At 42.0% G+C, this 13857-nt stretch overlaps 1 protein-coding gene across 2 annotated transcripts in view; it reads left to right on the forward strand.

Annotated features, from left to right (window-relative positions):
* The window catches only part of LOC140353983 (cadherin-24-like), a 52881-nt gene that overhangs the window by 16180 nt on the left and 22844 nt on the right, over nucleotides 1-13857 (forward strand). For both annotated transcript variants that reach the window (XM_072438784.1, XM_072438785.1), the window contains exons 5-7: nucleotides 7312-7493; nucleotides 11165-11421; nucleotides 12530-12666. In XM_072438784.1, the coding sequence (XP_072294885.1) occupies nucleotides 7312-7493; nucleotides 11165-11421; nucleotides 12530-12666 (576 nt within the window). The remainder of the gene's footprint in view (nucleotides 1-7311; nucleotides 7494-11164; nucleotides 11422-12529; nucleotides 12667-13857) is intronic.

The following is a 13857-nucleotide window of genomic DNA, read 5'->3' on the forward strand; positions in this document are numbered from 1 at the left end:
GACTTGACAGGTTCAAGATAAGCTCTGAAGTAGCTAAAGATTGTCAGGCGCAGGCTGTTTCCTCTCGTTTTTATCTAATCATTGTTTTAGTGTCGATTGCAGTGGTATAACCTTTGCCGAGATGAGTAGATTGAACATCCGTAGTGCTAATGCTCTCCCACTCCGCCTCCCCGAGGTTCAAATGGACCTTGATGTAGATGAGTGAAAGATCATGTCCATTTTTTCTTATCCAAGCTCTTTCCTGTTCCAAGTTATTAATATTTCATCTTAAAGTTCAGTGCGTTCTGCTTCAATAGACAGTCAAATCTGTGCAGAATGCGCCTAACACTACGGGACATATACTGCCTCTAAATGCATCTGTCTTCTCTTTCTTGCCCATTTCCCTACTTTCTCTTCCTGACAGTCCTGGCTTAATGTCGTTCATCTTCATGTTTAAACCCTCCGCCCCTCTCTGCTGATGTATTGTGCTGCAATACAATGGTTTATAAGAAGAAGACATTTCATATTTCCAAACGTCGGAGCCAATATAATTTATTCACATTATCGGTTTACTTTATCATCACAAGCGCACAAAAGGGCATTATTTGACAATTACAACAGATTAACACAATTATCGCGCAGTACAATATTGATTGTAGAAGTCGCAGCAGTGACAGAAATAGTAACTGAATAATAATGGTAATAGTAGAGGTTAAAGTATTGGTTACAGTAACAGGAGTTCAGAATTCAAAGCAGCAGTAAAAATGACAGTAGCAATAGTTGTAATTGTTACTGTTGTAGAGGCTGTAATGATGAATAATGATACTGGAGTAAAGTCGTAACTTTGAATAGTATTAGCAGAAAGTCCAATTCAAAAAAGGAGCAAAGCCACATTAAAGCCGCAAACGGCATCCAACGGCCCTCGCGGGCCGCCGGCCTTCCGACTCTGCTCTTTCGACTTGATAAAGATGGCGCCCTTATTGTGTTGAATTAAAAAAGAACTTGACAGACGGCGACACATTGGACATGGCCAATCCAGTGCAAATCAACACAAGTGTCAGTCAAATTTGCTGCGCCGCAGCACAGAGACCGTGACACTTGGAATAAAAATATGGATAACTTTTGATGCCCCGCTTGTGTAGATGATATTCCCCAAATATGAGCTTGATCGAGCTATTGCCCACAGAGGAGTTTGTTAAAGTGTGAAGCGTAAATGTGAACATTTCAGAGATTTCGCTGTTTTCCCATTTCTGACATATATTTGCGGGTCCGCCACACAGAGACCGTAGCACTTAGAATCAAAATATGGATAAGTTTTGATGCCCCGCTTGTGTAGATGATATTCTCCAAATATGAACTTGATCGGACAATCGCCCTAGGAGGAGTTCGTTAAAGTGTGAAGCGTAAAAATGTGGTGATTTGAGCGATTCTCCGATTTTCCCATAAGGATAACATGGGATGTTTCTGTCAACGCTACGGTTACGCCGTACAAAATATGACTTTGGCTTTCATACTTTTATGATCAGGATGGCAAATTAGAATTTTGTTCAAAATATCATGTAATTTGGAAAAACTCTGTTGTTTACAGGCCACTCTGAAGGCCAAATAGTCAGAATTCTGGGAAACGTTTGCGGCTCCGTCGCACAGAGACCGTAAAAGCTATCCTTAAAATTTGGATAACTTTCGATGCCCCACTTGTCTAGAGGACGTACCCCGATTTTGAGGTTGGTGGGCAAAACGCACTAGGAGGAGTTCGTTAAAGTGTGAAACAGAAAAATGTGGATATTCGAGAGATTTAGCGGTTTTCCCATTGGGATAACATGGGAGGTTTCTGTCATCGCTACGACTACGCCGTAAAAATTAAGGCATTTGTCTGATTGGCTTTTTTGATCGGGACGCCAAAATAGAATTTTGGGTAAAGTTTAGAAAATTTTGGTAAAACTAATTTTTGACCTTCAATGTTAATTTAAAGGTCACTCTGTAGGGGGCGCTATCGCGCCCATTTCAATTTTGTCATCATAAACTGGTCCAAACTAGAAAGTTGAACAACTGATTCAAATTTGGTCCTAATCGGACTTGTTTTGATCAAATGGGAACAATTTTTAGATCTGCAATATCCCAAAATAAGTGGTCCAACTTTGCGGCTGCGCCGCACACAGACCGTAAAAGGTATCTCAAAAAATTGGATAACTTTAAATGCCACACTTGTCCAGAGGACGTCCGCCGATTTTGAAGTCGGTGGGCAAAACGCCCTAGGAGGAGTTCGTCAAAGTTTGACGTGAACAAAATGGCTAACACAGCGTGTTTTCATTTTCAAAGGAAGATGGCGGGCATAGGGTAATTCTGGGGGCGTGGCCACAATAATATTTGTTTTTTGTCCTCACAAGAGGAATGCGTGTTCCGAATTTCGTAGCTCTACGACAAAGTTGACCTCGGGGCGTCTCCCATAGGCGCAATGTATTTTGACTTTTGTCGGTGGCGCTGTCGCGCCATTTTTTAACGAAAAAAAAAATGGCCCAGAAAAAAATAAATTTTTCGCTAACGCGCCCCAATTGTCCTTTTATTACGCCTACTGCTGAATCTGTGACGCTGTCACATCTTCTCCCCTTTGTTTTACCATCAAAAAGCTATTTTATTTTGAATTCTTGGCAAAATGTGCGGCTTTGCCGCACAGACACCGTGACTCTTTGAATAAAAATGTGGATAACTTTTGATGGTCCTGAAGATGAGTCTCACCAAATTTCAGGTTAATAGGGCTAACGCCCTGGGAGGAGTTTGTGAAAGTCTAAAGTGTAAACATGTTCTGGCGATTTCCCCATTGGAATAACATGAAAGGTTTCGGTCATCGTTACGGCAACGCCATAACAATTATGACATGGCTCTCATTGACTTTTTTGATGGGGATGCTAAAATTGAGTTGTGTGTCAAATTTCATATAATTTCGCAAAACTAAACATTTAACCTCCATATAAAATCTGTAGGGGGCGCTGTGGCGCCAAATAAATTTATTTCACTTCAAGTAGGTTTAGGGCAAAGAGTTTAACAACTGATTCTAATTTGACGCAATTCGGACTTTATCTGCGCAAACGGCAGAAATTTTACATATGGGAGATTTCTGAAATTCTAGCTACAGTTTGTGGCTTCGCCGCACAGAGACCGTGACAGGGTCAATGTAATTTGAATAACTTTTGATGTCCCACTCCTCAGTAGCATTTTCACCAAATTTCAGCTTTTTAGGGCCAACGCCCTGGGAGGAGTTCGTAAAAGTACGACGTTTGAAAAAACTCCGAAGTCATGTTTAGCCATTTTTGAAGCAATATGGCCGACATCTGGTTGGGCGGACGGCGTTGCCGAAATAATATTTTTTACTTCTCTTGTCACCATCTACCTCTGCGCCAAATTTCATGATTCTACGATCAGATTTTTTTTGGGTCATTTCCCATCTCTCAATGCATTTTTTGGTACATTTGGGGGCGCTGACGCGCACATTTTTTTTATTTTAGAAAAGGGAAATGAATGTAGAGAGGCACGATTTTTAGAGGTGTGAACATTTTTGTGACTTTTCGTCAATGTCACTGGGTGAAAAATAGGGGGGTTGGTCCCGAGAAGAAGAAGAAGAAGAAGAAGAAGAAGAAGAAGAAGAAGAAGAAGAAGAAGAAGAAGAAGAAGAAGAAGAAGAAGAAGAAGAAGAAGAAGAAGAAGAAGAAGAAGAAGAAGAAGAAGAAGAAGAAGAAGAAGAAGAAGAAGAAGAAAGAATAATATTCCGATGCGAAAACAATGTTTCCCATTTTTCAAATATCATAAACTATACATTTTCGGAAAGCGCTCGCGCTTTCCTACCTCATGGTGTGGGTCCCTGGTCACTGACGGGTACTTTCCTTAATTTTGAGTGGGCTCCGCCCACTTTGTGTTTTTGGCCCTCTATACAGTAATAATGTTAAATTTTTGCATTACATGCTTATATGCACGGAACATGCAAGAGATGGGGAACGTATTCGTGAGCTACTTAGCGCAAATGAGTGCTTTATATTGGGATGACGACCGCGGAGCGGTCGTCATTCCAATGTAAAGTGCTCGTTTCGCACGGCCTTACGAGACTAATAGGCCTCTCGCCAGCTTGTGGCGCTCGGGCCTAAAAATAATAATATTTTTAGCAAAAACAATATAGCCATTTCCACTATAACAACAAATTATACATCGTTTGAAAGCTCTAAGCCTTCCCGATGCCGCCAAGCGGTGGAATCATCATTACGAGCGCTTACGCGCTCGTCACTCCCTATTCCGTCGGGATGCCCCGCCCACTCCCCATAGACTTCCATTGATTTGAGCAGATACAAGCATGGCCCATGCCTGCGGCATGGACTCTCGCGTACGGGACGATGCCAGGAGGGTTTTTGGAGGAATGCAGCGCTTCGCGCTGCTGTTGTCAACAATGAGTGAATGGGCTACGCCCATTCACTCATTGTTGACTTTTTCTGTCATAGCAGGAGTAAGTATGCATGATCCATGCCTTCGGCATGGGCTAGTTCACTGTACTTGCCAGGGGCGACGGGGTACCAAACATGCGGGCGCAGCCCGCATGTTTGGTCAGACAGTGGGCCCTCCGCCCTGCTGGGGCTCGGGCCTAAAAAGATACGGCCTTAATGCGGATGCTGCTGATCACAAAGGTGTGAAAAGGAGTATTAAAAAGCATGCACACAAATACATCATACAATATTTTGATCATATTTTTTGTGTTTAAAAGGTTGATTATGAATACCTGTACATTCAACAAAGAAGGCACATGTAGTAGTAATATTCAGAGTACTGGTACATCGATTTACTGCTAATGTGACTGTTGTACTGTAATGGGAGTAACAGAAATCAGATCGAGATTTTACTTGAGTTTGGCTTTATTTTTGGATCAAATGTTTGTGCGTATAAATGTATAAAAGCCATTGTTTATTTCGGAGGCTGGAGTTAGTTTGAGTCTCCTCCAGGTCATTACTGTGGAACAGGACTGTGGACATTCAGAACGCTCTTTAATGTAGGACACATTTACAGTCAGTGGGCATCAAAGTCACTCCGTGTTTAGTCCAATGTTTTTCCTCTGTCAGTGTTTATCATAAAGCGGAGCATTATTGACCCAGTACAAATGTCTCCCAGAATGCATCGGGACCAGAGTGAATCTCATGGAAATAATGATGCAGATCAGTCTTTTTATTATCATGTTTTATCCAGCTGTTTCACTATCATCATCGCTGTGGGAAGCACTCTCGCCTCACAGCAAGAAGGTTGTTTGTTTGTTTGTTTGTTTGTTTGTTTGCTTCTTGCCTGTTTTCCTCCATCTCTGGGTGTTTCCTCGGGGGACTTTGGATTCCCCCATCAACTCAAAACATGCACATTCTGTAGTCATCCAGCTGAGGGTGGAGGATAGAGATGGTGGAAGATGGAGGATAGAGATGGTGGAGGATGGAGGATAGAGATGGTGGAGGATGGAGGATAGAGATGGTGGAGGATGGAGGATAGAGATGGTGGAGGATGGAGGATGGAGGATAGAGATGGTGGAGGATGGAGGATAGAGATGGTGGAGGATGGAGGATAGAGATGGTGGAGGATGGAGGATGGAGATGGTGGAGGATGGAGGATGGAGGATAGAGATGGTGGAGGATGGAGGATAGAGATGGTGGAGGATGGAGGATAGAGATTGTGGAGGATGGAGGATAGAGATGGTGGAGGATGGAGGATGGAGGATAGAGATGGTGGAGGATGGAGGATAGAGATGGTGGAGGATTGGAGGATAGAGATGGTGGAGGATTGGAGGATAGAGATGGTGGAGGATGGAGGATAGAGATGGTGGAGGATGGAGGATAGAGATGGTGGAGGATGGAGGATGGAGATGGTGGAGGATGGAGGATAGAGATGGTGGAGGATGGAGGATAGAGATGGTGGAGGATGGAGGATGGAGGATAGAGATGGTGGAGGATGGAGGACGGAGGATAGAGATGGTGGAGGATGGAGGATAGAGATGGTGGAGGATGGAGGATAGAGATGGTGGAGGATTGAAGGATAGAGATGGTGGAGGATGGAGGATAGAGATGGTGGAGGATGGAGGATGGAGGATAGAGATGGTGGAGGATGGAGGACAGAGATGGTGGAGGATTGGAGGATAGAGATGGTGGAGGATGGAGGATAGAGATGGTGGAGGATGGAGGATGGAGATGGTGGAGGATGGAGGATGGAGATGGTGGAGGATGGAGGATAGAGATGGTGGAGGATGGAGGATGGAGATGGTGGAGGATGGAGGATAGAGATGGTGGAGGATGGAGGATGGAGATGGTGGAGGATGGAGGATGGAGATGGTGGAGGATGGAGGATAGAGATTGTGTGTAAATTGTACTTTAACCTTGAGCTGATCAAGGGCCAATTTGATTCCTTCATTTTTACTTCATACAAATCATGGCTTACAGAATATGAACAGAATATGAACAGAATATGAACAGAACATGAACAGAATTTGAACAGAATATGAACAGAATATGAACAGAATATGAACAGAACATGAACAGAATTTGAACAGAATATGAACAGAACATGAACAGAATATGAACAGAACATGAACAGAATATGAACAGAATATGAACAGAACATGAACAGAACATGAACAGAATTTGAACAGAATATGAACAGAATATGAACAGAATATGAACAGAACATGAACAGAACATGAACAGAATATGAACAGAATATGAACAGAATATGAACAGAATATGAACAGAAGTTGTGTTTAGATGCATGTTCCCCTGCTTGCCTTAGCTACCAAAATAAAGGACAGCGGCGTACAAAAGGTTGATTGAAATATCTTAAAATCGTGAGATTTAGTCTCCCGATCGGGTTGAGAGAGACGTTTTCCGTCATTGACTGTTGAAGCCTGACCCCTGGACTGTTGAAGCCTGACCCCTGGACTGTTGAAGCCCGACCCCTGGACTGTTGAAGCCTGACCCCTGGACTGTTGAAGCCCGACCCCTGGACTGTTGAAGCTTGACCCCTGGACTGTTGAAGCCTGTTGTGTTTTCCAGCCCGTCAATGTCATTTAATAATTCCATGCATCATTTATGAACTCCCTATTCTCCCCATTTTTGGATTTGCTGTGGTTCTATTGGCGCTGCCCTGAGGTGGAATAAACGAAAGCAATCTGTGCCAATGCAAAGCGCTACTTCTTGAAGGGAATAAATGAATTATAAATAGTTATATTTCATGAATCTATATAAAAGCCCTGAGTAAGTAGCGGACTTTGATTCCCATTGCCTGCCAGCGCTCACAGACTCTTGTATTGATGTTGTGCTCGTGCAGGTGCCTGGTCCTTTTCCATCTCTGAACTGGCCGCTCCAGGTGTGGAGTTGGGCCGCTTGACCGCCTCTGACCCGGACCTGGGGGAGAATGCACAGCTCCAGTTCAACATCATAGACACGGAGGAGGCGCAGATTTTCAACATCAGCGGCCGAGAGCGAGAGGCTGTGATTGTGCTGAACCAGGTGAGTGACGAGCGCTGTGATGAGCGGATGTGGAACAATGACCACTTCACGTCACACTCACCGATTCTTTCTGGAGAGATGCTGTTGATTAGAATGCATATATTAAAAATGATCATTTACACCACTGTTTGGGTGTTCTATTAAAAAAAAAAAAAAAAGTCTTGGTTGAGGTTCAAGTATCACAGAAAAATGTGGATGGACGATAAAATGAACCAAAAAAGGGCAAAAACATCACTTATACTAGAAATATTGCAATAGTGTCTTTATTTGTTAAGTATTTGTAATATTTGGATATTTCAGGGTTGCAAAAGAGAAGAACATGCACAATTCTCCTGCAGAATGCGAAAATGATTCAATATTTTGTAGTCGGTTTGAGCAGTGCACGTACAGAGTCTTTGGGGTCCACGACTACAAAGGTCTGGGAACGACTGCATTAGATGTCTTTTTTCAGGTCATTTTACGTATTATTAGTATTATTTTTCATCATTATTATTATCATTGTCATCATCATCAGTATTATCATAAAATACAAAACAATATTTGCTATATTATACATTTCTCCTCCACCTCCAGTTGGATCTAAAACCTCTCTGTTTTTATTCATCCCAATATGTTTCCTGTCCCTGTCTCTTTTTATTAGATACAGAATATTGTGATGTCATCTGAAACTTTGCTATTTGAAAAACTATAGAATGTGAATTGAAATTGTAATGTGTTCAATGAGAGCCGGGCAGTTGGCATGAGACAGGTTGTGGGCTTGATTCTCGCTGACTGCATCATAATCTGTACTAATGCAGTGGCACGTGGGTTTTCTGGCTCCGTCCTCAAAGCTGTGAACAATGCGCTGAACAAAAGGACGTGATGAGGAGCTGGCACCAACCAAAATGACGCTGGTGCTGATTTCCTGACAAATTCTGACAAATTCTGACAAATTCTGAAAAAATTCTGACACATTCTGACACACTGATTGGACTTTAACGTTCAGGCTGCAGCAGATTCATTCCTTTGGCGACAGAATGATAAGTGATTAGTTCCTTTTGCTTAACCTTGAAATACTTTTGAATTTGACCTGTACTTGGTGGGAAAACCTTGTTACATGCTAAGTTGCTTTAAAATATAGTTTATACCGTATTTTCCGGACTATAAGTCGCAGTCATAGTTTTGGCCGGGGTGCGACTTATACTTATATTTATACTTATATACTTATACTTATACTCCGGAGCGACTTATATGTGATATTATTTGTTATTTTCACACTTGCAACTGCATTTCATTCTCCAGTGCAACTTATATGTGTTTTTTTCTTCTCTATTATGCATTTTTTGGCTGGTGCGACTTATACTCCAGTGCGACTTATAGTCCGGAAAATACAGTAGTTTGAAATGCAAGATTGTAATTGATAATTGATCTCTTGTAAAATGAATGATTTCGTAAACGGCCGTGACAAATAAAGACTAAAGTGACTAACATGACATGACACAACATTCATACAGTTAGAAGTGTCAGAAGGTGAGAAATGAGCTCAAAACACACGGATGTGAAAGAGCTGCTACAGTTTAATGACATATTTGTACAAGTCTGCGAAATATTTCATTTGTACCTGATTTTTACAAAAGGAAAATCAAGTGAACAGTGGAAATAAACAACAGGAACACAGATGGGGTCACACACTTTGGGGTCACACACTTTGGGGTCACACACTTCAGGGTCACACACTTTGAGGTCACACACTTCAGGGTCACACACTTCAGGGTCACACACTTCGGGGTCACACACTTTGAGGTCACACACTTTGAGGTCACACACTATGAGGTCACACACTTTGGGGTCACACACTTTGAGGTCACACACTTTGAGGTCACACACTTTGGGGTCACACACTTTGGGGTCACACACTTCAGGGTCACACACTTTGAGGTCACACACTTTGGGGTCACACACTTTGAGGTCACAGACTTTGGGGTCACACACTTCAGGGTCACACACTTTGAGGTCACAGACTTTGAGGTCACACACTTTGAGGTCACACACTTTGAGGTCACACACTTCGGGGTCACACACTTTGGGGTCACACAGTTTGAGGTCACACAGTTTGAGGTCACACACTTTTGGGTCACACACTTCAGGGTCACACACTTTGAGGTCACACACTTTGAGGTCACACACGTCGGGGTCACACACGTCGGGGTCACACACAGTTGAAATGATGAATTACATGTTTCTGACATGTATGAGTCCCTTTGTTGAGCACAGTTGTTGTTGTTGTTGTTGTTGTTGTTGTTGTTGTTGTTGTTGTTGTTGTTGGCATTTTTGAATGAAAACTATTTTATATGAACGTGTATAACCTCTAGTGAAGGGTCCAATGGAAGAGTTTTTATCAGGTATAATTGTCATCAAGGAGGGACAGAGAATAAAATACAAAGATAATATTGAGAATACTGTTTGAATATTGAGTATAATTAAAAACTACCAGCAATATGTGAAATAAAAATGGAGCAAAGCTGTGACGTGAACTTCCAAATATCAGAACGTTTAAAGACACAACAATGAGTTCCCCATTTCTGATTATTATTTGTGTCATTGTGATGGGCCTAAGAACATAAAGAACGCTAAAGAACATTCTTTTTTGTCAATATGGCCCATCCTTTAATAATTAGTCTCTCTGGAGAACGGCTGGACGAAAAGCCAAAGAGAAAAAAGGCTGGGGAAAAAGTCAATAAGAGAAGAAAGTAAATTCATCACAAATGCTTGTTTTACACTTTATATTTACACGATGTCGCTGCATGTAGAGACTTGAAATAGTTAAAAATAATTGAGCGATCCCTTTGTTCTTGCACATAATTAATTTAGTCATTTCCACTCTTTATGAACGCACCTCAAACACGGCTGACAGGTTGAAATCCCACGGCTCGCTAATGGGCAATTAATGACTAACAATGGGCTATGCTAATCAGCAGCCGGTGACAAAAAACCTGGTCAATTTGAAGTGATTAGGTTAGGCAAAGGAGAACTAATATAAATGAGTTGTTTTACTTTTAAGGGTTTTGTGCAGCTTTGGGAATTCAAAGATAATTATTGTGGAGTGGAAAAAAGAGGAACAAATTAACTTCCTGGAGTGAGATGAAAGAAAAGAGGCCATTGCTTTGAGACAATTGTGACAGACTTTATGATTTAAAACATGTTTGTGCTTTTTCTGCATGTTTCTATGGACTTATTTCACTACATCGTGTTTTTAGAGAAACATAAAATACTCTAAAAGGTTTGACTTATACAATTATTAATAGCAATACTCTAATAATAATAATAATACACTGAATTATATAAGCAATATATCAATCTTTGTATTTTGACTCAAATTATGCTTATGATGAATACTTCCGCTTGATTAGCATTAGTTTGAAGTTGCAGTACATTGTATTGAGCACAGATATTTATTTGTACTTTTTTTTCCCAGTTTCGTTTGGAGTCACAAAGAAAATGTAATGCACAGAACGAAATAAATGAATTCATAATTTGAAAGCGAGATGATAGAAATGTGTCTGGGGGGCTGTATGAAGTATCACAAGTATAAGAGCGGTATACAGCCCTTTACTGTCTGCATTAATCATGTATGAAAGGCTTCAAAAAGCAAAGCCTGCATATTCTTTCTCCTTTCTTCTTTTCCTCAATAGCTGCTGGATTATGAGACTCGCAATTCCTACACGTTCTCAGTGGAAGTCGCAAACCCGGTGGTGGATCCTCGTTTTTTGAAGAAGGGCCCGTTCAAAGACCAGGCCACTGTCCGGGTGATGGTGCTGAACGCAGACGAGCCACCCAAGTTCTCTCAGTCGCGTTACCACCTGGACGTGTCCGAGAACTGCCCCCCGGTCTGCTCGGTGGGACGGGTGCTCGCCGTGGACCCTGACACGGGGCAGAGCAATAACATCAGGTGGGTGGAGCTCAGGGGCCAATGGAATGATTTGTGCTGATGGAAAAGACATTCCCCTTTGTGCTGGTTCTGACTCGGCCGTGTTGACCTTTGACCTGGTCAGAACCAGGACGTGTGCATTCTGACACTTTGAATCCTGACCGGATGCAACACGTTTCTTGTCATTTGGCAGCTGTGTGCACCAATATTTATATTTTTAAATTCATAGCAAAGCCCATAAATGTCTTGGGGGAATTAAATCTATTTGTGGCATTTTTATTGTAAACAGTCAGATATACGTTTAGCCTCGTTGCTCTTCTATTTACGTTTTTACCCATGAGTCTGTTCTCACATGGGGCAGCGCCAACACGATATCAGCACTAAATATTGGCTAATTTGTTGATATCGGTGGAAATCGGTCAATATCGTCCAATACCAATACTGGAACTGATATATCACACAAGCCTAATATACATAATAAACAATCTAATGTGTTTATAATATTTAAAGCATATTGAAATGACTAGTAGTTGGGTTTTGCTTCAGTTACATGTCTGTCTCCTTCTCAACATGCTCCATTGGACGAGCTCAGGCGGTCCTTGAATCTATATTGTAACAAATAAAGTTAAAATAAGGATATATATGTTAATAATGTTAAAAACCTGACAAACACACTTTAATTGGACTGCTAAAATGTCATTGGGTTTATTAAAACGTGCTGCTTATGGTAATGTGGGCCGTTTCACCAGAATAATGTGTCTGAGGGCCACATTCATCTGGACAAACCAGCACTAACTGATGTAACCTTCAAAATAAAGCATGTTGTTGTTGTTATTGTTGTTGTTGTTGTTGTTGTTGTTGTTGTTGTTGTTGTTGGTTTAGCTTTACTTAAACTGCATCATCCCTGGGAATGCTCAGGTTTACAATGAAAATCGTGTAAAAAATCATGTAAAATACGTTTGTTTTTAGCTCGTTCGTTAGCTAGTTTTATTCAGCAGAAGAATATGTAAATCTCCCACTTGAAGGCCTGTGATTGGCCACAGTGACCGCAGTGTGTGTCCATTATAATAGAAAATACCTGTACTTCACAGCTCCGCCTCAGCGTTCTTTATTGCTGTGCATTCTCCAGGTTCTCCATCGACCCGCAGACGGACCCGGAGGCTCTGTTCCGAATCGCCTCCGACAGCGGCTCCATCAGCACCGTGATGGAGCTGGACCGGGAGCTGGAGCAGTGGCACAACATCACAGTCATCGCCACTCAGAGGGGTACGTGCCACGCCCTCCACCTCACCGCCAAGGCCCGGGGCCAAACAGGAAGCACACTTTGAACACACTCACATATCTCACAGGGAGAAGGGCCAGCACTTTGGAGTGATGGACTTTCAGCTGAAGCTATAACACGAGGGCTTTTCTATTTGAATGATTCAGTGTCGTTTTCACTTCTCCTTCTTCTTCCCGTGAGATGAGGCGAGTGGAGGAGCAACTTTGGGTCGTGAGAGGGAGACACTCTGGACAAACCTTCATCCACTTTTACGGCCTTTACTGGTCATTCTCGAAGATAATGTGTTTCCCCTGAATGACATGGTATTATATTATTATTCATCATGGTATTCAGATCATTCCTCTGCAGCTCCTTAAAGACCCATCGTCTTTCATCTGAAATCCATCCAGACCTTTGTTCAGAGGGTTAGTTCTGTGCTTCTGGATTCTTCTAGTTGTACAAGTGGTTTAGTCTTTTTATCTTTTCAAAATAGTTTATTTTTCCTGTCTTTTTTTCTCAAGTTGAGTCTAATTGTTGTATTTTTTTAAGATTCTCTATTATTCTGTTTCATCACAATCTCACACGTACTCAGAGCCGGCCTGTGGCACAGGCAGTACAGGCAAATGCTAAGGGCACACAATGATGGGAGGGTGGCCAGACCTTGCCCCATGTGCCACCAGGGCCGGCCCAAGCCTTCAGGGGGCCCTAAGCGAAAACATTTTTGGGGGCCCCTCACCACATCATCAGAATCAGTTTTATTGCCATTGTCAGTAAACAATTCACATATAGGAACTTTCTTCAACGCAAACAAAGCACCAAAACGCGAGGGCATCCGTTTGCCAGTTAGTTTACTCTCAACACCTCACAAGGTCAAATATTGATGACTTAAATCTCACAATGCAACTTGGTATTCCGCTGACATCACCTCTACTCCCTGTACAAATAACACACGTCCCAGATATGTTTTTGGGCGTATTTGTGGGCGTTAAGGGTCGACAGCCACATTAGCAGTTTAAATTAATGAACAGGGGGGGCCTGGGGGCCAGAGATTGTCAGACCTTTTTGCGTCTTCTGTTGCATTTTAATGTGGTCCAGCCACTAAAGTAAGAGTAAAATGTTGAGGTTGTAATGCTATAAAATGATGATGTGATGAAACTGTGCCAGGAGAAAATGACTAAAGCCAGTTATTAATACAT

Source organism: Eucyclogobius newberryi, unplaced genomic scaffold, assembly GCF_026437365.1.
Source record: "Eucyclogobius newberryi isolate DKJ021-1_F unplaced genomic scaffold, fEucNew1.0.hap1 SCAF_9, whole genome shotgun sequence".
Taxonomy (NCBI): domain Eukaryota; kingdom Metazoa; phylum Chordata; class Actinopteri; order Gobiiformes; family Gobiidae; genus Eucyclogobius; species Eucyclogobius newberryi.